General features: G+C 37.8%; 1 protein-coding gene across 14 annotated transcripts in view; it reads right to left on the bottom strand.

The window, feature by feature from the left end:
- TRPM3 (transient receptor potential cation channel subfamily M member 3) overlaps positions 1-22,640 on the bottom strand; it is a 1,070,052-nt gene that overhangs the window by 258,237 nt on the left and 789,175 nt on the right. For all 14 annotated transcript variants that reach the window (XM_027549457.1, XM_027549458.1, XM_027549453.1 and 11 more), the window contains exons 5-6: positions 20,043-20,167; positions 5,169-5,340 (exon numbers count right to left, since the gene is read on the bottom strand). In XM_027549457.1, the coding sequence (XP_027405258.1) occupies positions 5,169-5,340; positions 20,043-20,167 (297 nt within the window). The remainder of the gene's footprint in view (positions 1-5,168; positions 5,341-20,042; positions 20,168-22,640) is intronic.

Genomic DNA, 22,640 nt, shown 5'->3' on the forward strand with positions numbered 1-22,640 from the left:
CAGTCTAACTCTATGCTTATTTTCCTACTCAAGCTGAACATGCCTGGGAAAAAAACACACAACAATGATGATCCATGCCTCTGTAAAACTATGACCACAAATACCAAGTGGGCAATCCTACATTTCCCTAGGCAGCTCACTCTCTGGGCCTCTACAATTGTTTTCTCTTTTTTTCTCCCTAATCTTCTATACCCCTTGCCCTTTCACACTCTTAGCCAATGATCTCCTGTATTATTTTCTTCAGATACAGAAGGCATCTATAGAGAACTACCCAATCTTCCCAGCAGAAAATGTTCCATTCCATCCACATCTGTGCCCATTGACTCTACCTTCACTCTGGCCACCCAGGATGCAACTCCCCTGGCCTACCTAGGGCCACATTCTTCATTTGTGCACTGAATCTCATCATCTCCCTCCTTCTCAAGGACTTTGTCTCAGCTCCCTTGAGACTGGTTTTCAACTCCCTTTTCTTTCTGTAGAAACTTACTCATGGGGGGCTCCCACTAGTCCTGTTCTTTAAGAATACACTGGTGTCTGTAAGGATGACTGTGCAGTAACCTTGATGTGTCTATTCTTTCTCCTGAATACTCAATTTATAGCACTCTTCTTGAGCTCTACCTTCAAAATATATCTTAGTACCAATATTGTATGATTCTATATATATGAGGTATCTAGAACAGGCAAATTCATAAAGATATAAAGTTGAATAATGGTTAGCAGGGATTGAAGAGAGAGAATAAAGATGAGTCAGTGTTTAATGCATATAGAGTTTCGGTTTGGAATGATGAAAGGTTCTGAGGATAGACAGTGCTGATGATTATACAACAATGTAAATGTATTTCACACACTGAACTGTATACTTAAAAATATTAAAATAGTAAATTTTATGTTATGTATATTTTACCACATAAGTATATATTTGAATCTACTGCTTTTTACTACTTTTATTACTATCATCCTAATTTGAAATACTGTCATCTCTCACCTGCATTATGATAATAGCCTATGAAACATCTACCTGCCTTTAATCTTGCCCCCATGTCAGTCAGATCTCTACATACAACAGCAGAGTGATGTTTTAAACCATTAGGGAGATGCTGTAACTTGCCAGATCAAAACTCTGTTAGAATGAACTCCAACTCTAAGATCGAGCTTGTCATCAAAGACCTGGGTCTTTGTTCCTGCTTTCACTCTTCTCAGAATGCTCTTTTCAGAGCTGGCCCCCTCACTTCATTCAGTTTTTTGCTTACACATTACACCGTCATGGTGGCCATTCCTGATCACCTAATCTAAACTTTCCTCCCGACACACATATGTGCATGCATGCAGGCACATGTACTCACGAGAAACACATGTATACCTTCCTCTGTTTTATTTTTCTTAATGGCTTTCTTACTACATGTATTTACCTATTTATTTATTAATGTGTTCGCCCCTCTTGACTTGGCTCAATGAATTATCTACTGCAGCTTTTCTGGACCTTAATTGTGACTGGTACATAATAAGAGTTCAAGAAATATTTGTTTTCTAAAGGCATGATGGGGAAAGCTTTGCACGTTAAATCTGAAGTTTAGAAAACTGTAAATGGAAGTGTGCTCTTCAGCCACTCACATCCCAAAAGATTCTCCTTTCAAAACAAAGAAGTCCTTCAGTAACCAATGACAACAGTCCTTTGGGAAGGACTGCTGACAGCAGGAATGAGTGGGGGACGGGAGAGATGAGATAATGAATGCCGGAGCACTGAGAAAAGCCTTAGATGCTGGTGCTTGTAGTATGTTATTATTCATAATTGTCATGTTGATGAGAAAGGGCTTAAAAAGTCTCTTGAGAAAGATTTACTTAATGTTTAAGGAAAATACTCTTCATAAGATTGTCATTTATTTGAGAAAATAGACTCATGGAAAAATTCCTATGGTATGCAGGTCACCCCTAAGTGATGAGGAGGAATGACACCTCAATAGGAAAATGCTGAGTGTGTTCAGACATCCCTGGAGTCATCCTAGGCATAAAAGGTGGTGATAGTATTACTCTGGTATCTTGGTGGAGGGTCTAATCTTCCAGAGGCTAAATTAGGGCTTCCTAAACTTGAGTTCTCCTGTTGTATTATAGATTTCTTAAACTTTTGAAGAAGGAAATTAAGATGTAATTTTTAGAATAGTTACGTAATAGAAATTTATTTTTAATAAGAAGCAAACTGTTGTTAATTATAAAGAAAAAAAGTGTTCAGATTAGAGAGCAGAAGTGCGTTAACAGTTTATATTCTTACTTCTGCTGTTTCCTATTTTAAACAGGTCAACTTTCGCCCCTTATTTCTCAGTCAGTCCTATTCTGGAGACTTTGGGGTTCTTAGTGGGCACTTTGCGTTGCTGCTAACTGAATGGACGTCTCAAGGTCTTTCTTTACTTCCAGAAGTCTGGGTCACTCCTTAAGCTCTGAGGTCCTCATTGTTCCTCCCCTGTTTTGTGGGGTAAATGCAGTAAAAAGAGAAGTAGAGTTAATGACTCATGAGTCTGATATGGAGGGTGATGTACAATCTGTGTTTGCTTGAGACAGAGCGGGCCCAGAACATGGAACTTTCAACAGTAAATCTAAGAAAGTCCCTGGAAAAGTGAATAAGTTGGCCATCCTCCCACTGCCAAGTTCAGGCATAGAACTGGTAGAAGAGCTAACTCATAGCATCATTCACTACAACTTGTGGCAAATTCTTGGTCCTGAGCCTTTTAACTTCCTGTGACTTTAGGGATCTCCTCTGGGCATCTTTAACCCTCTTTTTCTCACTGAATTATTTGCATTGAATGGAAGCCTATGGATTTCTTAAAGCCTCAAATACAGTCCATAAAGCAAGGAGGAAAATTATGTTTCCAAATTATGATGAATGAAATGACTATTTGCCTCTGTCTACCCCCATTCTGTTCCAGCGACTATCATTCAGACTAACCAAGGGGCTCAGCCCCTACCCCAGATCTGAGGTCTAATCTTATTTGTGGACTTGAAGTATTTCAGGAATCTCAAGCCAGCTTCTCTGACCCTTCTTTCAGCTTGGAACCTGGATCTGTGCTTATTCCCTATTTTGTGGCCTAGACCCCTGATTGGGGCTCCACTTGTCAACATGTGTGCATGTCATTACCTGCCTTGATATGCTTGCAAGGGTCCAGTGTCACATGACTGATATGAAGCATGTACATGGTGTCCTGGCTTCTCCAGAATCCCTGATGCCACAAGCCTTGGCCTGCTCTTCAACTCTATGCTGCTGGGCTTTGCTCCTCATGGAGGTCCAGCCACTGTCCACAAGCCTCCTCTGCAGGGCCATTCCCACAGATAGCACCTCAGGGAGCTTTGGAGAAAGGTGCATCTCCAAATTAAAAAAGGGTGCCTTCTCTGGAATGACCAATTAGAAAAGAGTATCTTTCCTCAGGCAGCCAATAAGGCACAGGGTTTGGCACATACAGCTCTGGCTAGGTTTTAGCTCCTGCTGGCACCTCCATAGCTAAGAATACAATTTACACAACTACACCCCTAGCTCTCTTCACAACACTAATGAATATATCTGGCCCAGCTGCCATCAGGACCTGACACAATGGCATGGTTTGTGTGTCTGGACAAATGTGGTCTCATTACTAAGCACTGAACTTGACCCTGCATTTGCTCTTTGTCTACCCTGCTTCCATCTCCTTCAGCTTTCAGGTTACTCCTATTTAGGCTCCTTCTTAACCTGCTGGTGTAAAAAAAAAAGTAATCCTAAAGCCTATGAAAACCTAAATAGATAACATTAATTAGATAAGATTTGCTTTTCTATCAAATATTATAATAAAATTCAATTTTAGTATAACAACCACCCATTAGCAATAGTGCTTTTTTACTTTTGATCTCTGCTGGTTTCTGGATGGATTTTCTAGTCTTTTCTACTCTTTTTTCCCCCCAAAGATTGTTACCTTTGGGTAATCCTGTGTTTTCTCTTTCCAAAGACTATTGAAGTTTCTTAGATAGAAGAGAGTTTTCTAATATAATTTTGACTTCAGGCCTACATCACAATTTATTATTCCAGACTTCTCTGTGAAAAAGATGAAGGTGTGAAACTTGACTGTTAAAACAGCAGTAGCTCCTAAAAGGTGGAACCAGAAAACAGAATATAGGAAAGACAAGTTATGGTTTGACAGCTCTGGCATCCCAGTTCTGGGAGGAAGGTGGTGACAGCAAGCACAATCCATTCTGGATGATGCAGAGAAAAGACGAGAGATGAGAAAAGCCATTTGGACCCGTTGAATTGTGTTACACTGAGATTCTGAAAACTTACTGAGCCAAAGAAAATCTTTTATTATTTGGAACTGCAGGCTTTGAAAGTTCAATCAATTAAAGCCAAGTTTCCCTGATGGAACACAGAGTTACCACAAAGCCTGAATCTGCCATGAAGCCATGTGTTACTTTGCGAAAACAAACTGAATTTTATTTTGTGAGGAAGGACAGTAGATTGTTTATATTTCTCTTTTATATTTAAATCAAGCCATTTAGTGATTTCAGGAGCATCGTTGTTTTTACAATGCTACCTTCTATAGTTAAATGGATACATAATAAATATTGCATAGAACACATAAATACTTAAGAGATAATTTTAGTGAAACCATAGGCTAAGTATTACATGGTACCCATAAATACACATATATATCTAAATATGTAGGTATCTAGAGACAGTGAATGAATACATACATAAAATTAAGAGACAGAATTAAAGTTTCATCAAGATGGTTAGACATTATGCTTTAGTTTAGAGAATGTCAGTTCCCTTGAAATGCCTTTGCACAGCCAGATCTATGCTAACATCAAAAACTGTTTTCTTTTCTTTTAGCCACCCAAAATAGCTTAATAAGTGGAAAAAATTTCTCCAGGGTGCTTTCCCTCCTTAGAGCATTGTGTAAAGAATGTAGAAAAAAGTTTGGAAAGAAAGGCTTATCTGCATTTATAAACTCCAGATGGGGTTGGATTTTTCACACATAATGAATGAGCTTGAGTCCACTAATTATATAATCACTTCTTGAGCCTCCAATCATCCCCCTCTAGGTGACTTCCTCTAATTCTAACCATTAGCCATGTAGAAATAATGGTCTGCATTTGAAATTTCCTCACTTTTATCCTATTTGCTATGAGGCATGAGTAGACAGCAGTAGACTTACTTGTGTTTATCTTCTGGAGTGAAATATGCTTTTCCAGTTGTCTCCTAAGTTTCACCTCTGCTCCATACTTTCCAGTGGTCCCATTGTCGGCCAGAATGAAGTGGGAATGCATACTGTTGAGAACTGTGAGCTTGCTCATGGGATTGGACATGGTCTGATACGGCCGGACCACCTGTAGAATGTCAAAAGGAAGGGGCAGAAGTCAGAGAAAAGAGTATTAAATATGAAAAGGAGAATCAGACAGACAGGAAAGAGAGAGAGGGAAGTGAAATAAATTCTTTGGGACAGTGAAAAAATAGTCTATATCCTCTTTTTAATACTGTTTCAGGTAGAAGCAAGATTTATAGTAAATGTTCTATTCAAAGCATGATTATGCTTAAAGGATTATGTATTTATTTAATTTTTGGATTCTTTCTGTATAGAAAGAAGAGTTTGTGATTTTAGTGTTCTCAAAAACTGGCATGTGAATGTCTGTTTCATTTTGGAGTTGATTGTTTATACATGCTGATGAACCAAAAATAATTTTTAGGTTTTTTTTGCTTCTATGTTTCTTCTCTCAATTGTGTCCACACTCTAACAGGCACAGAAGAGCAGTCATGATTGGGGAGTATAGTGGAGGGTTAGGGGTGGAGGGTAGGGAATTGAGTAGGAGTGACTGCTCTCATTCAGCAGTCTGAAGGTCTATTATTTAAAAATCTACACTGTTCTTCTTAGACACCTTAAGTGGAAACACTGAATGTAAAAATAACTGTCCCATGAGATGAATATGAATCAGGCTTAAAATGTTCATCTCTGTTGTATTTTTTGGTTGTGTTATCTTAATTTCATGGTGAATTATACTACCTAAAAGAGAACAATGCTTAGTATGGTCTTTTAGACTTTTGATCTAAAAAGAAAAACAAAACCTATTGTGAGCTAGTTGCTTTATACATTATCTATCTTCCTTGAAACAATCATGCAAGGTAGATGCTGTTATGTTTATTGTGTATATGAGGAAACAGAGATGGAGATGACATAGGTTTTATAAGAGTTCATACACACAGAACCAGAATTCACATCCAGGTCTGCCTGATTCCAAAATCCATGGTTATTCATTCCCCTTTCCCAAACTGTTTAGACACAATGGAAACAAAATGATGTATTAGAATATTTAGGTAAAAACTTCACTCAAGACTATGAAAAGGAACATTCAACGAACTCATTGTTATACAAACTCCATACAGTTATCTCTGTACTGAATCACTGAAATTGACAAGAGAAATAAACGTGAAAGGGCTTTTATTTCTGTGCCTTTATGCAGTCTATACATTAATTATAGAGTTGAAATGCTCTTGTTCATTTTTGGTATGAAATAACTCATCAGGAAAAGCTGTAGTAAGATTGAGTAGTTTGATAAAGGAATTACAAAGTGATTTAATAAAGACAGTGTTAGTAGAAAAGATCTCATAAAAGTCATATTTTATACCTTGATGCTGATTCAAAACCCCACATTTCTATGTGCCTGGCACACATAATCTACTCAATGAATAGTGAATGAATTAATTTAAATAAAACTTGAGACAGTTGAAAATTAAAAACTCTCTCTTATATGAATTTTTTGGGAATTGATCTAATCTACATTTAAAATGGGTAATTCTGAGCTTTTGAAATATCCTTCAGTCCTTTTAAATATGTCTTTATTTGTTAATATAGCATAATATAACATTAATTCACAGCTTCATTCTTGTTGGCTCTCATTGATAAAGGAAGCCCATAAATTTGTGATTATTGCTTCCAGTAATCACATGGAGCAGTATTCAATGACTCTTTTGTCTAGATGAGTGAATGAGAGTCCCCTCACCCCTGAACTACAGAGAGTGTGGTTGGCTAACCCCATCCTGAGTTCTTTATCACTGAAAGAGTAGGTCGCTTGTGGTTAAAATTTCCATTTTGTTGTTACTTGTTTTTGATCATAAAACATTCATTCTACTGCAGAGTGCAAGTTAATAAATATTAATGCTTTGTTGAAAAAGACTTAGCAGAAGACTTTCTCCTATTCTTAAAGTGCCTATGCATTGTACTTTTGGACAAAAGAAAGCACTTTAGGTTACTGTTGTCTCTTTCCTAACAGCAGTTCCCCAAGGCTCCATGCCAAGAAAGAGGGAACCCCAAAGCAGTTCTGTGAGGGGCATGTAGATTTTCTAGAGGTTAATGATGGTGAACCCTAGACACATTCTAGCTGAGATACAGGGCATGTTTTCTAATTCTTGGGAACCTAATTAAAGACCATAAGTGAAACTGACATTTTCAAATGAATAAAGGAGTGAAAATGCTTGCGGGCCAACCTGACGTAATTACCATGATCTGAGATTAAAAGAACATAATTAAATCATCTGACTATATTCTATATATGTTTCCCCTACCACAATATTCCAAGGACATTGGTACTTCAGTCTTCAGTTTTTACTTTCTTTTCTTGTGAAACATGGTGCATCAGCTGTTTGGAAATACTAAACATTTCAATTAGTTATGATAGGAGGGTCAAGTTTACACTCATGAATTTTAATTTCTTCATTTTATTGCTCCCATTTCTTTGAATCTTATGTGAAGATAACTTAAAGGTGGTTATATTTTGGCAAATATTTTTTTCTGCTGAATAATAGAGGATATAAATCAAAAAAATAAGTTAAATGTCCTAAATTATTTTCTAGTCATCACTGGAAGAAGGTATGTTGACTCCTAGAACAATCATGAACATTTGGGGCATGGAAATCTCTTTGAATCCCAGTTCTGTCAACAGTGTGTGAATATGAATCTCACATTTTTAATCTGTAAAAGGGAAATGATAAAACTGCTTACTTCATGGGGATTAGATGAGATTATAGTGTAACTGGCAAGTACATTTGCTGTAAGTAACTGGCACTTTGTCTGGTAGATTTTTCAGGCAATCTACAAATGTGAATTCCCTGTCAAGTTGGGCTTTATTTTACCAACTATAAACTGATTTTCCAATTGCAAACTAGTGACCAAAATGAAATGATGGGAGACAAATCATTGATTTCTGTTTAACACAGGTATTTAAGCTAATCAATATAAGTAAAGAAAACAAATTAGTAATCAGTTGCTTAAAATATGCAACTGTTTTTTTTCTTTTTATGTCCTCGTAGGTCATTTAAGATGGTGATATTCTGGAAATGTTTGCTGATTAAATGCAGAGTTGGAAATAACTTCCTAAATACTTCAGAGGAATCCACTTGGGTCCAACTTTTCTACAAAATCTACTTAATATTCCTCATAACAAACATACCAGCAGTCTATTTTTGTTCAACTTACAATTTGCATATCTACAAAAGATATGCTGATCTTCCTGTTATGTTTTTCAAATAGAAAAAAATAATGCCTTCGTAGCACATGAATACAAATGAATTTTTCCTCTGACAAAATTCTGGAGGTAATGCATCCATTTTTATTGTTAAGAGCTCATAAACAGAGGATGTTTTTGGAAACGTGTGTGTATGGGCATGTGCACGTGTGCATAGCAAGAACAACTGTGGCCTGTAGGTATACGGATTACTCCAGCACATTTCTCAGCCAGTGTTTCCTGGAGAATCAAACTCTAATGTTCTGCAGTATTGATTGTATATAACAGATCATTTCCTCTCCTAAGATTACAGGATGGTACATGTTATATACCACCCTTGAGAGAACTGAGAAGAGAATCACTCAAATAATATTCTATATTTTGCAGTTCAAATGAGGAATCTGTGTTTAGAAGGGCGAATGGTGTCTGAAAGGTCTACATATCAAGTGATCTTCATGATTGGTAATTACATTGGTATCTATACATAGAAGGGAAATCTGCACAGAAATGGATTTTCGATACTTAGTATGTCATTCATTAATCTACGGTACACCACTTTGTCTGGCTGCTTGGTGATGTCTGGTTCCAAGGCTTCTGTGGATCACAATAAACTGTGGAAAATTCTGAAAGAGATGGGAATACCAGACCACCTGACCTGCCTCTTGAGAAATCTGTATGCAGGTCAGGAAGCAACAGTTAGAACTGGACATGGAACAACAGACTGGTTCCAAATAGGAAAAGGAGTATGTCAAGGCTGTATATTGTCACCCTGCTTATTTAACTTATATGCAGAGTACATCATGAGAAACACTGGACTGGAAGAAACACAAGCTGGAATCAAGATTGCTGGGAGAAATATCAATAACCTCAGATATGCAGATGACACCACCCTTATGGCAGAAAGTGAAGAGGAACTAAAAAGCCTCTTGATGAAAGTGAAAGTGGAGAGTGAAAAAGTTGGCTTAAAGCTTAACATTCAGAAAATGAAGATCATGGCATCCGGTCCCATCACTTCATGGGAAATAGATGGGGAAACAGTGGAAACAGTGTCAGACTTTATTTTTCTGGGCTCCAGAATCACTGCAGATGGTGACTGCAGCCATGAAATTAAAAGACGCTTACTCCTTGGAAGGAAAGTTATGACCAACCTAGATAGCATATTCAAAAGCAGAGACATTACTTTGCCAAGAAAGGTTTGTCTAGTCAAGGCTATGGTTTTTCCTGTGGTCATGTATGGATGTGAGAGTTGGACTGTGAAGAAAGCTGAGCACCGAAGAATTGATGCTTTTGAACTGTGGTTTTGGAGAAGACTCTTGAGAGTCCCTTGGACTGCAAGGAGATCCAACCAGTCCATTCTGAAGGAGATCAGCCCTGGGATTTCTTTGGAGGGAATGATGCTAAAGCTGAAACTCCAGTACTTTGGCCACCTCATGCAAGAGTTGACTCATTGGAAAAGACTCTGATGCTGGGAGGAATTGGGGGCAGGAGGAGAAGGGGACGACAGAGGATGAGATAGCTGGATGGCATCACTGACTCAATGGACATGAGTCTGAGTGAACTCTGGGAGTTGGTGATGGACAGGGAGGCCTGGCGTGCTGTGATTCATGGGGTCGCAAAGAGTCGGACATGACTGAGCGACTGAACTGAACTGAACTGAACTGAAGGCGTCTGTGTACCTTGACTTTTCAACAAAGAGGGAATGTAACAGAAATTGCTCAAGGAGTTAATGAGGTGGAGGGTCTTTATATAGGACATCTGTAGGGCCATTATCATTGTCAGGAGAGAACTGATCTAGAGACACTGTGGCAGAATTGAACATTGTTCAGGAGCATCTGTTCTACTTGGATAGGCTTAAATCAATCATGTTGGAGTTGATATAGGGCACTGGCTGGAATTTTCCTAGTTATTTTTACGCATGTTCTGGTCTCACCTGGGAGTACCTGGTAGGAAGTCAGGAGATGGAACTTTAAGTTGTAGTTCCTCTAATTACTAATTTGTGACCCTGGGCAAGTCTTTCAACTTATTTGCCGGGGGCGTGTGTAATTTCCTCCATTCTGTCTCACTGCATCAAAAATTTGCAACAGTGGATCAGTGTTACAGCTTGGTTACTGCTCAGTTTTATTTGCCAGGCAAAGGAAAATACATCCTTGAGGCGTGAGGGCAGGTCAACCAAAAAAAATAGAGGGCTCAATTTTGGCTCCTCTTTTTATGTGTTTTTTTCTCCTCCCCCTGAGCCTGCCCTATGTAAATTAGGCTAGCCAGGAGGGCTGTTTGTTTCACCTGAGGTTCTCACTCCCATCCTCGGACCTTCCTCTGTTCCATTTTCATGCTTCTCCCTCCTTTGTCTTTTATCCACCGGGATTTTGGACTCCTTTTTCCTATTCTAACTACCTAACATATTCATTCATTCATTCACACACTCAGAATTTCTCTAGGAAATGTATGTGGTAAGTAGTGGACTGGCTTAAAGAGACATATAATCTTGCATCTAAGTAATATCTGAAATAAATGTTCAAAATATATTTATCAAAATAAACTTTTTGGATGGTAGTTTCTCATCTGTAAGGTAGAGGACTTGACTATAAATTCTAAAGGCTTTCTATCTCTAAAGTTGAGTCTGAACAGTCTGTACTAAAAAATCCACTTGCCTTTCCCAAGTTAGTACACAATGATGACTTGCTATGTGTTTTGGCTACAAAAAAAGTAGTTTGCTCATATCTTGGGGGTCTCTTCCATTTTGTGGTGCTTTCCACAATGCAAGAGTTGTTTAGGTATCTGTGACTTCTTTCCTGAATAGAACTGAATTGAGGTAAATCAGGTTTTTGAGTCATCAATCACAAGCCTTCTGCAATCCCAGACCTTATTACCTGGTGAGGTGTGTATAACCTGCCCAGGCAATAACAGGGTAGGGGATGTATAGCCCACTGAATCACTCTTTCCCTCCTAATAGCACCATGATTATAATTTTTACAGGAAGAAAATTAGCACTCTTTTTATCACTTATTGCATGCCAGGCACTGTGATAGACACTTTTAAGTGGATTAATCCACTTCATGCTTATTTTAAAGACAAAACTATAGGGCCTCAGAGATGTAAAGTGTCTTGGCCAAATCTGCCCCGCTAAGCACACTGTTCCCTCTAAATCACATGTGGACCTTAATTTCCTTTACAGGACAGGAGACATTTAGAGGAAAGACAGAGGACCCAGGCTGATTTTAAATTTCTAAACGATATTATGGTTGGTTTTGCTGTTGGACATTTTTGTCAGTGACTCAGCCAGGCATTAAAATCCTTCTGACAGCTGATCATATTATTTCCAGACGAGGCCTCTAGAACTAGAGAGTAGACAGAGGTCAGGAAAGGCAGCAGCAGCAAAATGGGGTTTGTGCTTTGGAGAGAGAGAAACAAAAGCAGTGGCCGGGTTCTCTTAGGATCAGGCATGCGTTTCTGGGAGAGAAAAGAGCATACCGCAGAGCAGTGGGAAACGACCTCTGTGTCTGAGATAAAGAAATAAGGGGACTGAGAGAATGACATTAAAGAAAAAAAGAAAGGCACAGTGCATCCTTAAAATTACAGTGAAGCCTGAGCTAACAGGGCACTGGCTTGTTGTTTCCTATTCAGGCAGCTCAGCTGTAAGTCTAGGTATAAAGCAGGGTCACACTGAAACCCAGACACTGTTTCTCAGCTCTGCAATCCAAGCAAGAAACTAGCAAACCCAGAAATCCATCTGTAAAGAATGCCCAGATACTTTAGCTGCTTGACTCCCACTAAAATCCACAGGAAAACAAATGCATCATTTTACAGCACTTTGAAAATGTGTTCAACTAATGGGCTTCAGAGAGTTGCACCATCCACATTTCAGGCTTTCTGCTCAAATAGGTTCGCCTCCTTTTGCCTGTCCTGAGGGGGACTGTGTATCACTCAGACACAGGGCTTACTGGTTGTGGGAAAAGACCTTAAGTTTTGAAAGGGGTTCTTTGCTTTAGAAATCACCATGTATCAGTGGGGTGATTTTAAAATATATTTAGAAATTCTTTGAAAATCTTCCCTTAATATGGCTGGATGCAGTGACTCACTTTTAAGTATTAATAGAATCAAAAGGGATGGTGTGTAGCTTCCAAAACTAGGTCATAAGGGGCTTCCTCTTTGCTCTCTCTTGAATCACTTACTCTGGGGTGAGCCAGGTGCCATCAATAAGGCACCCTTCTGGATAGGTAGGTCGACATGGTGAGAACTCTCCCCAAAAGCCATGTGACTGAGTCATCTTGGAAGAAGGCACTCCAGCCCCATTCAAGCCTTCAGGTGATGTAGCACCAACTTACAACTTGACTGTGACCTTAAGAGAGACCCCAACTCAGAACTACCCAGGTAAGCTATTCACAAATTCCTGATCTTCAGAAACTGTGAGACAAGGAATATGTCTTAAGCCATTAAGTTTTGAGGTACTTGTTATACAGTGATAGATAGCTAACATAATAGTGTATTGTTATTATCTTCTTTGAGATTTCAAAACATATTCTTTTCCCTCTATGCTGGATTCACTGATGCATCACAATTTCATGACTTCTAGCGACCCTGGGTCCTCGGAGTTGCCTAGCATTCCATCTCTGGGCTCCAATTAGTCCTGGTTCCTGTTCTCCACTGGGGCAATGACGACCATCCTCCACTCTCCTCATATGTCTGACCCCAAACACTTTGATATCCTCATTCAGCAGATCAACTGACTCCTGTGCTTACACACTTCCCAGTTGGTTGACTTTAAGCAGGTTATTTACTATCGGTGTGTCAGTGCCTTTGTTTGTAAATGGAGATTATTATGATTATAGGCCACCTCATTGGGGCATTTTTGGGGTTCAGTGAGATATAAAACTCATGAAACAATCCACATATGAACTCAAATAAATGACAGTTGCTCATATATGGAGAAGTAATATTGCATAATAAGTAAAGATATGATTGAGGATATTGGCTGGCCTAGGTTTACATCCCAGCTACACAATTTATTAGTTATGTAACACCGGACAAGTTACTTAATTTCATCATGTTTAGTTTCTCTCATTAGTAAAATGGGGATACTAAAAATAACTTTTGAGTGCCATTATGAGAATTAAATGACTGTCTGTGTAAAATGCTTAGATGGATGCTGATACTTATTAAGCTTTACAATAGTGTTGATATTATTATTTCTGTGATAAATGATAAACCTCCAACTAAACGTCAACATCCTACCATCAATTCTTTGCCTACATAGTTTTTCTTCTTCTCCTTTGGTTACCAGGGTACACATGGTTAATCTCCCCTTTAGCTCTCATCACCACAGGGCCACTCTGGGACTTATTTCATCAATTATCTCCTCACCATCCCTAACTCCATTTATACCATAAACATAAACAAACTCAAATCTTTCCCAGTTTTGAAGAAAAAAATCCCTCCAACTAAGGTTCTCTTTGGCTACTCATGTCCCTTCTCCTCATCTCAGCCAAACCTCTAAAAGGAGGTTTCTAATCACCATCTCTACTTTTTTCCCCTCCTCAACCTATTGAAATGTTGCTTGATCCTTCATTTGGCTTCTGAAACAGCTTTGATCAGTGATGCAAACGATGTCTGTCTTGATAAATTGAGTGAATGCTTCCAAGTCCTTATCTTCCTTAGTCCCTCAGTTATACTAGGCATTGCCCTTCACTCTATCCTTCTGAAGCACACTCTTCCCTTGATTTCCATAACACTCTCTGCTTTTGCTCCTCCCTCTTAGCCTTTCCTCTGGTCTCCATTTACAGGCTGCTTCTCTCTGCTCAACCATTAAATATTGGCTAACACCAGGATTTGGGATATCCTCAGGCCCTCCCTGCATCCTGTCCTGTATTGCAGTGACTTTAGTTGTCATCTCAGAGAAGGCACCCCATTCCAGTACTCTTGCCTGGAAAATCCCAGGGACAGGGGAGCCTGGTGGGCTGCCGTCTATGGAGTCACACAGAGTCGGACACAACCGAAGTGACTTAGCAGCAGCAGCAGCGGTTGTCATCTATATGCAGACACCTTCTGAAACTAAGTGGGTAACAAAATCTTTCTCACAGTCCTGCTGGACAATTTCACATAGATATTTCAAAGGAACTTTGAAACCAACATGTCCAAATCCAAATTCAACACTGCTTACTGAAACTGCATTGTTGTGCAATTGAATGGAGTCCCGAGCCTGAGTGTGGTCCAGGGTTAGCTAGCATTGGCTCCTTTATGACTGTACAGCATTGGTTGGGTCTCCTTGTCTCAATTTCTCCTCTCACATCCTCTGAATATATTTTATCTAACCTATCACAGAAGTCCAACAAATATCATGTAAGGACATTCTTGGGAGGTTTTCTGAGCTTACAATATGACGTTCACATTTGGCTTGCATTTGAAGTGAAAAATATACTGAGTTGAAAACTGTACTAGAATTATCCATCAATTGCATTATTAAACTCAATATTTCTTGGCTTAAACTATAAAAATGACATCAAAAGAACACTTTCCAATTAAAGGTAACAACTTTTAAAGGTTATAAAATCCTGAAAATAAATGTATAGTTTAGGGAAAATAGAAGATATCATTGAATTCAAGATAATTTAACAACCACATGAGATCATGTTTTGAAAAGCTACCCAAACACAATTTTCATCCTCAGGTTAAGATGAAAAGTGCTTTTTCTTGTAATTATGTCTAGATTTTTCATTTGGCATGTTTTATTAATTTAAATTTGGGAAAAGACAAATCATAAAGGCTTTCAAAACTGTTAAATTACCTGAAACAATTCTGGTCAGACTGTTTTCTAAAGCAAGAAGCTCAGTCTGAAATGAGTCACATGAAAATCACAATTCATTGAGTTCTTATAACGGCACTCAGAAGTTGTTGTTTTTAGTCTCACTATCATCCTTCCCATTTTACTGATGGTGAAACTAAACACGGTGTGATTAAGAAACTTGCCCAAAGTTACATAAGTACTAAGTTGTGTAGCTGGGATGTAAATCTAGGCCATTCAGTTCCCCAGATCATATTCTGACCAATTCACACTGGCAACACTTTCATAATCATAATTGCAGATTGAGAGTATTTTAGGGACAAAGAAAAGGGCTCTGGTCACTCTCATTGAGACTACTTTTTTTTTTCATTCTACTTTTGAGTTCAATCGACAGGCATAAATTACCAGCCAGTATCTCAACTAACAATAAAAACATAATATCATTAAATATTTTCTTATAGACCACCTGGCATACTACTAATTAACAGTATAGGCTTTGGAGACAGTGAATCTTGGCTCTAATCATTATTTAGTTTTCTTATGAAATAGAACATAGGTCAGAAGGTTAATATATATAATCACAGAGAGCTTGCTCAAATAAGAGCTCTCTCTCTCTCTCACACACACACAAATTAAAGTTACTATTATGATTATGCTCATGGAAGTTGTATAAAACAGAGAGAGCAAGTGATTTTTATAGTCAATTTAGAGGCAAAGAAATCAAGTTTCAGAGTTTCAGTGACATGTCAATGCCTCATCTTCATGCAGAATATCATGTTAATGGTTAATGACAAACAAGAAAACAATTTAATTCCTATATTTGATGAGTTTTTAATTAAGTTGAGGAGTAAGATAGTTGTGGGAGAATTGTAATCAGAGATATGACATTGTGGGTGAAGTCAGGAAAACTGTCTTGGTGGAAGGGAGGTTTGAGCTTCGTTTGAGGGCAGTATAGGATTCTGGGCCATGGAAGAAAGGAGCAGTACCAATAATATGGAAACTCACAGAGGTAGAATTAAACTTAAGAGCTGAATAATATTCATTTTAAGGTGTAACAGCAGGGCAAAAAATTGTTATCATATCAGTATTCACAGCATTATTCTTCATTAAAGTCTGTTGTTTTATTAATTGAAAAGATTTGGTTAAACAGAGTTGAAGGTATTCACATTTTAAAGAATTAAGGCGAGTTCTATCACTCAGACAAGAGGATCATGCATCTGATTCAAAGGGGTTAGAGAAGAGCCTGTTGGCCTCCACATTCCCTACCCAACATGTAGAGCTTTCACCATTCACCTCCCAATTTGAGCTACAATGTAAGAAAATAGTTTTTCATGCAGATGCTTGGGTAAAAAAATCCCTCACTATAGTTACTATAGTATGCTCAAGCTCTGTAATGAGTAGAGATGGAGTTGTGGTAAAGTTGTGAACCAGATAAGATTTATTATTATATATTTTCCCCATAATGTTTTGTTTTCCCAGAAGCCTGAATTTCATCATGGCCAATCATCTTCCTCAATATTTATTATCTACTATGCGTGTGGCTCTAATTTGAAGTCAGAATCCAAAGATACATGTCCTGTATCTTTCAAGTCTAGTTCAGAGATAAGACTTGAAGTAAGTGCTTTAGAATACCTACAAGCACTCCCTAGGGCAAATTAAACTTTCTTCTTTAGTTTTAGGACTAGTATTTGCATTTATGGTGCCATTCCAAAGGTATATTCAAATTCTAAGATGAATAGCAATGCAACTGTGATGTCTACTACTTCTATCAGTAACATAACTCTGGTAACAATTGAATTTTCAGCCTCTAAATGGCTCATCTGAGAGCCAGTCCCATAGAGATAAAATGATTTATATTTTCTGTCGGTTTAGATATAAATCTACTGTAATAAAATATTTGGCATTAGATATAGAGCCTTTCTTTTATCCTTATATTTTTATTTATTTCAAGTAAATTTCCTAGATTTCCCTTGACATTTATTTTGTGCCACTTCAATCTTATTTTGGGATATAGATATACACTTGAGCAAAAATTTAACAATCCTATGTTTTCAAATGATTGCATTTTGATAGAATTCTGAAATGGCCAGGAATTTTAATAATATGTTGGTTGTTTTCCTCTGCTACCTGATGTCTGATATCAAAAGGTTTCCTTTTTAATGTTTATTACACATGAGTTTGTTTATATAAAATGGAAGAAAAAAGATAGAAGGTATTGAATCGAGCCAGTTATGAAAATTATTGTAACTACTTAAAAAAGTTTACCAGACAACACTTCTATTTCAATGAAGTTTGGGCAGATTTTCACCAGTGACTACCAACATTTCATTCAAATACTTCTTTTATGATAGCCTGACACATATTAGAATGTCTCTTAAGCTCTGTCATAAATCCTGTACACCAGAAACAGCACTTTTGCTCCAAATAATTTACAGACACTATCACTGAAAAACAAACACTATTATATAAGAGCTTGAGGAAATCCTATGCATATTCTGGTTTCCCAGTTTGAGGGAAAATATGCCAGAATGGTTAAAATGCAATAGACCTTGGTCAAAGATTTACTAAAGGACAAAAATACAATTGTTATTCCTGTGCTTTCTACAACCTGCCAATTTTATTTCCTTTTCTCAATCTCTCTGCAAGTTCACTTGGATCTTGGTGAGCCATGACTTGCCTTTATTAGACCCCTGTAAGCGGGGACAATGAATGTGCACATTTTACTGAACTTATAAGTGGCTTTTTCTGCTCTCTGCACTGGGATCAAGACCAGTTTTTCACTGGGAAATCCAATAATGTGAGTAAGCCCTATTGGCATAGGCACAAGTTCCTATAGGCATAGCACTGCTAAGAAATACAGGGAGAAAGAAAAGGAGAGTGAAAAAGAGAAGAACGTGAGGAGGTAAAATCAAAGGAAAAAAGCTAGAATTGGAGGAAAATGAATTAGAGGTGATTTTTCTAACCCAGCAAGGCAAGTGAACACAATATAAGTACTGCCTTTTTGCAATCATATAGAATTATAAGACAAAATGACACAGAAAGGCAGTGCCAGCATTCTTTGAAAATGATTAAGCAACTGAGGTACTTACATAGCTACTCTATCTTGAATAAAGAAATAATTAGCTTTCATTTATTCATAGTTCATCTGCATGAGAAAGTTCCAAAATGGTTTTCCCACCACAAAGCTGAATAATAACAACTCAGGTTTACAAGAGAGATGTGAATCTATGAACATTTAAAAATGACTTCTGAATTATCACAACATTTTAAATAGTTAATTCATTTGTTAATAAAATGAACAATTAGATGCTCTTGGTATTAGGGGACATTTTAGCATATTCTAATTCTTTAAGAACTGTTTTTGTTCTAGTTCACAATTGATATATACTTAAAAGTCAATGAGGAATCTAAGGCAAGAATTAACCAAAATATATTCCACAAAGACTAGTCTCAGATACTTTGAAAAAAAATTAGAATTATTTTTCCAGTCAGTTCTGCCAACATAACAATCTGGGAATTGCTGCTTGAGAGATTTAATTTGTATGTGATATAAAATAGCAAGTACATTTTAGTTAAGAGAATACTACACTGACAAAATATCTTATTCCTTATTCTATATATTCTGGATAGATTTGTGTTTCTACACGTAATTTGGTAGCATAGATATGGACATTTCTTATTACTTAAAGGTTCTGAAGGATTCAAAGAGTATTTATTCACTGCTTCCATTTCATGATCTTCGACTTTTAAAGTCAAAGTTTTTGCTTTGTATTTTAAAAACTGCATATATTTCACTGAAATAGGATGGTTTCACTATATTATAACACAATAGAAGAAGTGGTTTAGGACCAGTTACTTCTCAACCTCTTTGATTAAAAAAAATTTTTTTGGGGGGAGGGCTCAAACAGACTTCATGTTACTTAGAAAAAACTGCTCAGCACATTTATTATACTGTATTGCAGGTCTTTATTGGGAACGAAGGATTGTACTGATCTGATTTAGAGAAGCACTGATAAATAATTAATTGCTAAAATTACTGGGGACAAAGAAGTGAATAATGCCTGGCAATCTGTGTGCATAGTTTAACCCATACAAGTGGAATTTTGGAAAGTATTATATAAGGGGAAAATCTGGTTGTTGGTAGCAGAGAAAAACTCTAAAAGGGAGGTAAGGAATGACTTGTTTGTAAGTTTTAAACAAATAAAAATGAGACCCTGGAAGGCACAGAAATAAGATGATGATTCAGAAAAAAATAGGATCAAATTCTCTGTTCAGTGTGTGGTTCTAGACATCAGAATAGGAAAGAGAGGGTGATACTCTTCTGAGTTTGGTCAAGGGCTTCTGAGTAGTCCTGGAGTGGGGAATAAAGATCCCCAGGAGTGTGCCCACTCCTCACCCAAGCATTTAGCAAAGGAAAGGGAAGCCACAAGTTTGAATGGAAAGAATCTCCCTCTGTAGCCTCCTGTCTTAGGTGAAGGACACTCAAATAACAAAGAAGCTGGAGACCTGGGTGAAGAAAAGTCCCCATTTTATGTATTAGTCAATGAGCTCATTTTGTTAATTAATTTTAATATAACTGGGCCAAGAGTACTTGCAAAATTTGATTGATATTTTGATTGATTGATTTGATTGATACCCTACTGATTCAAAACAAGAGGGGAGTTAAGTTTTACTTAGGACTTTCCTGATTAATTTTATTTTACTCTTTTGATATCACCTCTATGAGAAGTAACATGGAGGAGAAGCTCCCAGAACTTACATCTCTTCCAATCAGGTCTTCCTGGTTTTCCACAATTCCCCAGGGGGCGATACCTATGGTACATATCTTTCCTCGAGACTTAGATGCATGGTCCTTCAAGGCATCGCCAACATGACGAATAACACCTAAGCAGAAAAAGAGAAGTGTCAATTTTTCCTTTCAAAGCATTGGTTTCCACTGATTTAAAAGGAAACTGTGGTAACTGTTTTTTCTAAGATTAAATGCATTGAATATAAAATTTTGACACATTTCTACAAAACTACACTCGTTCAGGAGAGAACATAAACTTGTAGCTCTAATGCTGGATATGCTTACTGGACTTACAGATGAACTCTAGCAATGAATTCCTTATTTTATCTCTAATGAAAAAAAAAGAATACAGTGTCTATGAAAAGGAAAATACTTTATACTTAGAGAATCTTTTTCTTATAAGCACAATGATGTATTAACATAACTAAGAACTAACAGCATGACTATATGCTATAAAAAGCATCATTTATAATATATTAAATCTGTACCAAAGTTTGTATATGAATTAGGGTCATCAAATAAAGTAACTGCTTGCTGCTGCTGCTGCTAAGTCACTTCTTGCTTAGCTTGGATTTTGTTAATCTTGATTTCACCTTCTTATATACAGAGACATAATGTGGAGACTCTGCTTATAAAGAAAAGGTTGACATAGTCTGTGGAAAATTTATGTTAAAAATACATGAATACATCTTTGTAGACATCATTCTAATTATTTTCCTCTCTATCCAAATGGCCTTCCCATCACCACAACCTTCCTCACCATAGTTAAGAGTGAGAAAATTCAGTTTACAAGATGGTAGGAAACGTACCTTTTACTTTTTAATAAACTATTTGGAGAAGATGTAATTTCTAATCTTTTAACTTCCCTCTCAATGACCATTTTTATAGAAGTTATAAAATATATTTTCTAAGAAAAGATGTTTCCACTTATTCTTTAAGGAAAACACCACCCATTCTTCAAGGAAAGCTCATACCTAGTGCCATCTCCTATATGAAAGCTAAGTTGGGTTTGATTTCTTCTCCATCTGAACAGGGTTGCAGTTGGGGTATTTTGAATAGTTCAGTATGTCACTGAACATATTCTTCTGTGGTTCATAATCACAGGTGAGAAAGAATGTCTCTGCTCAGAGTAAACTCACTGAGGAGAAGGTTGGAGATGAGTGTCTTACTCTCTGCAGGTGCTTCAGGTGCCAGCACAGAGTGAGGGCCCAGGAACTGGTCACTGAACTGACTAAGCACACAAAGCACACCAGGCAGTTTAACCACAGGAGACAACAGACATGTGTGAACAGCTCAATTCTGCAATATTTATTACATCAAACAGAAAGAGCTGCCTTTAAAAAAATCAAACAACAGGGTAGTGTAAATAGCCACTAATCCATGTTCAGTTGTGCTGGGAATGTTGAGAAGAGCATCAATTTCACTTACTTGCCCATCTACGGGTCTTCTAAAAGAGAGTATTGATAAAGAAAAACAAACACAAGAGCAAAGCTATCAACATTAGTGTTAAATTTTTTTCCTATTTATGTGCAAAACTCCTTTGGGGTCCAGTCCTGGACAAGAAAGCTAACCTTATGGTACCCCTCCTTCCATCTGCCACAACTCTATTATCACCTCTTACTCAAGCTGAGTGTGCCACCATTAGAGCCTCACTTTGAGTCCTGGACTGAACACTATGCCTGGAGAGAGGTAGAGGTGAACTCTTTGGTTTACAATATTTATGCTGTAAATTCTCCTTTTGATATTAGATGCTTTTCACAAAAGAAGAAAAACAATATACAATGTCCCAAGTTCCTGCAAACAGAAGATAAGTATTTCTTTCCTTTCCTTTTTTTTTTTTTTGAGGGGCGGGTGGGAGGCTGTGCTGTGCTGCCCTACTTACTGGAATCTTAGTTCCCTGACCAGAGATCAAACCTGGGCCCCTGATAGTGAGAGCGCTGAGTCCTAACCACCAGACACTAGGGAATTCCCTAGTAAGAATTTCTTTTAGAAACTTTTGAGTTGCTCTCCATAGGAGCTGCAGGTTATGTCAGGAAAGCAAAAGACTGAATAATCATAGGCAAATGATGCCTGTTAAACTGTGAGTGGAAGTTGGAGCTTAAAACCTGAACAGCCAAGAAAGAAAACGGTTCTGTAGATGTTTGATCACCATAAAATAAACAGCTGGCTGGGCAGGTCATTCTAAGATCATGTCAGTTTACAGAATGAGTCAGGGTTTCACATGACAATGATAGGCACAGGCAATTGGCAGAGTTTACTGCAGAAATGCACCTATGTTGTGGTGGGCTGAATGTTCACAAATTCTAGATATGGAGAAGAATTCTGAGTGCAGGTCTCATTTAAACATCATCTAAACCAGCGGTCCCCAACCTTTTTGGCACCAGAGACAGATTTCACGGAAGACAATTTTTCCACGGACAGGGGTGGGGTTGGGGAGAGAGAGATGGTGCAGGCAGCAATGCAAGTGATGGGGAGTGATGGGGAGCCACAGAGGAAGCTTGCCTGCTGCTCACCTCTTGTTGTGCGGCCTGATTCCTAACAGGTGGTCCACGGCCCAGGGACTGGGGA

The sequence above is a fragment of the Bos indicus x Bos taurus genome, chromosome 8 (assembly GCF_003369695.1).
Source record: "Bos indicus x Bos taurus breed Angus x Brahman F1 hybrid chromosome 8, Bos_hybrid_MaternalHap_v2.0, whole genome shotgun sequence".
Taxonomy (NCBI): domain Eukaryota; kingdom Metazoa; phylum Chordata; class Mammalia; order Artiodactyla; family Bovidae; genus Bos; species Bos indicus x Bos taurus.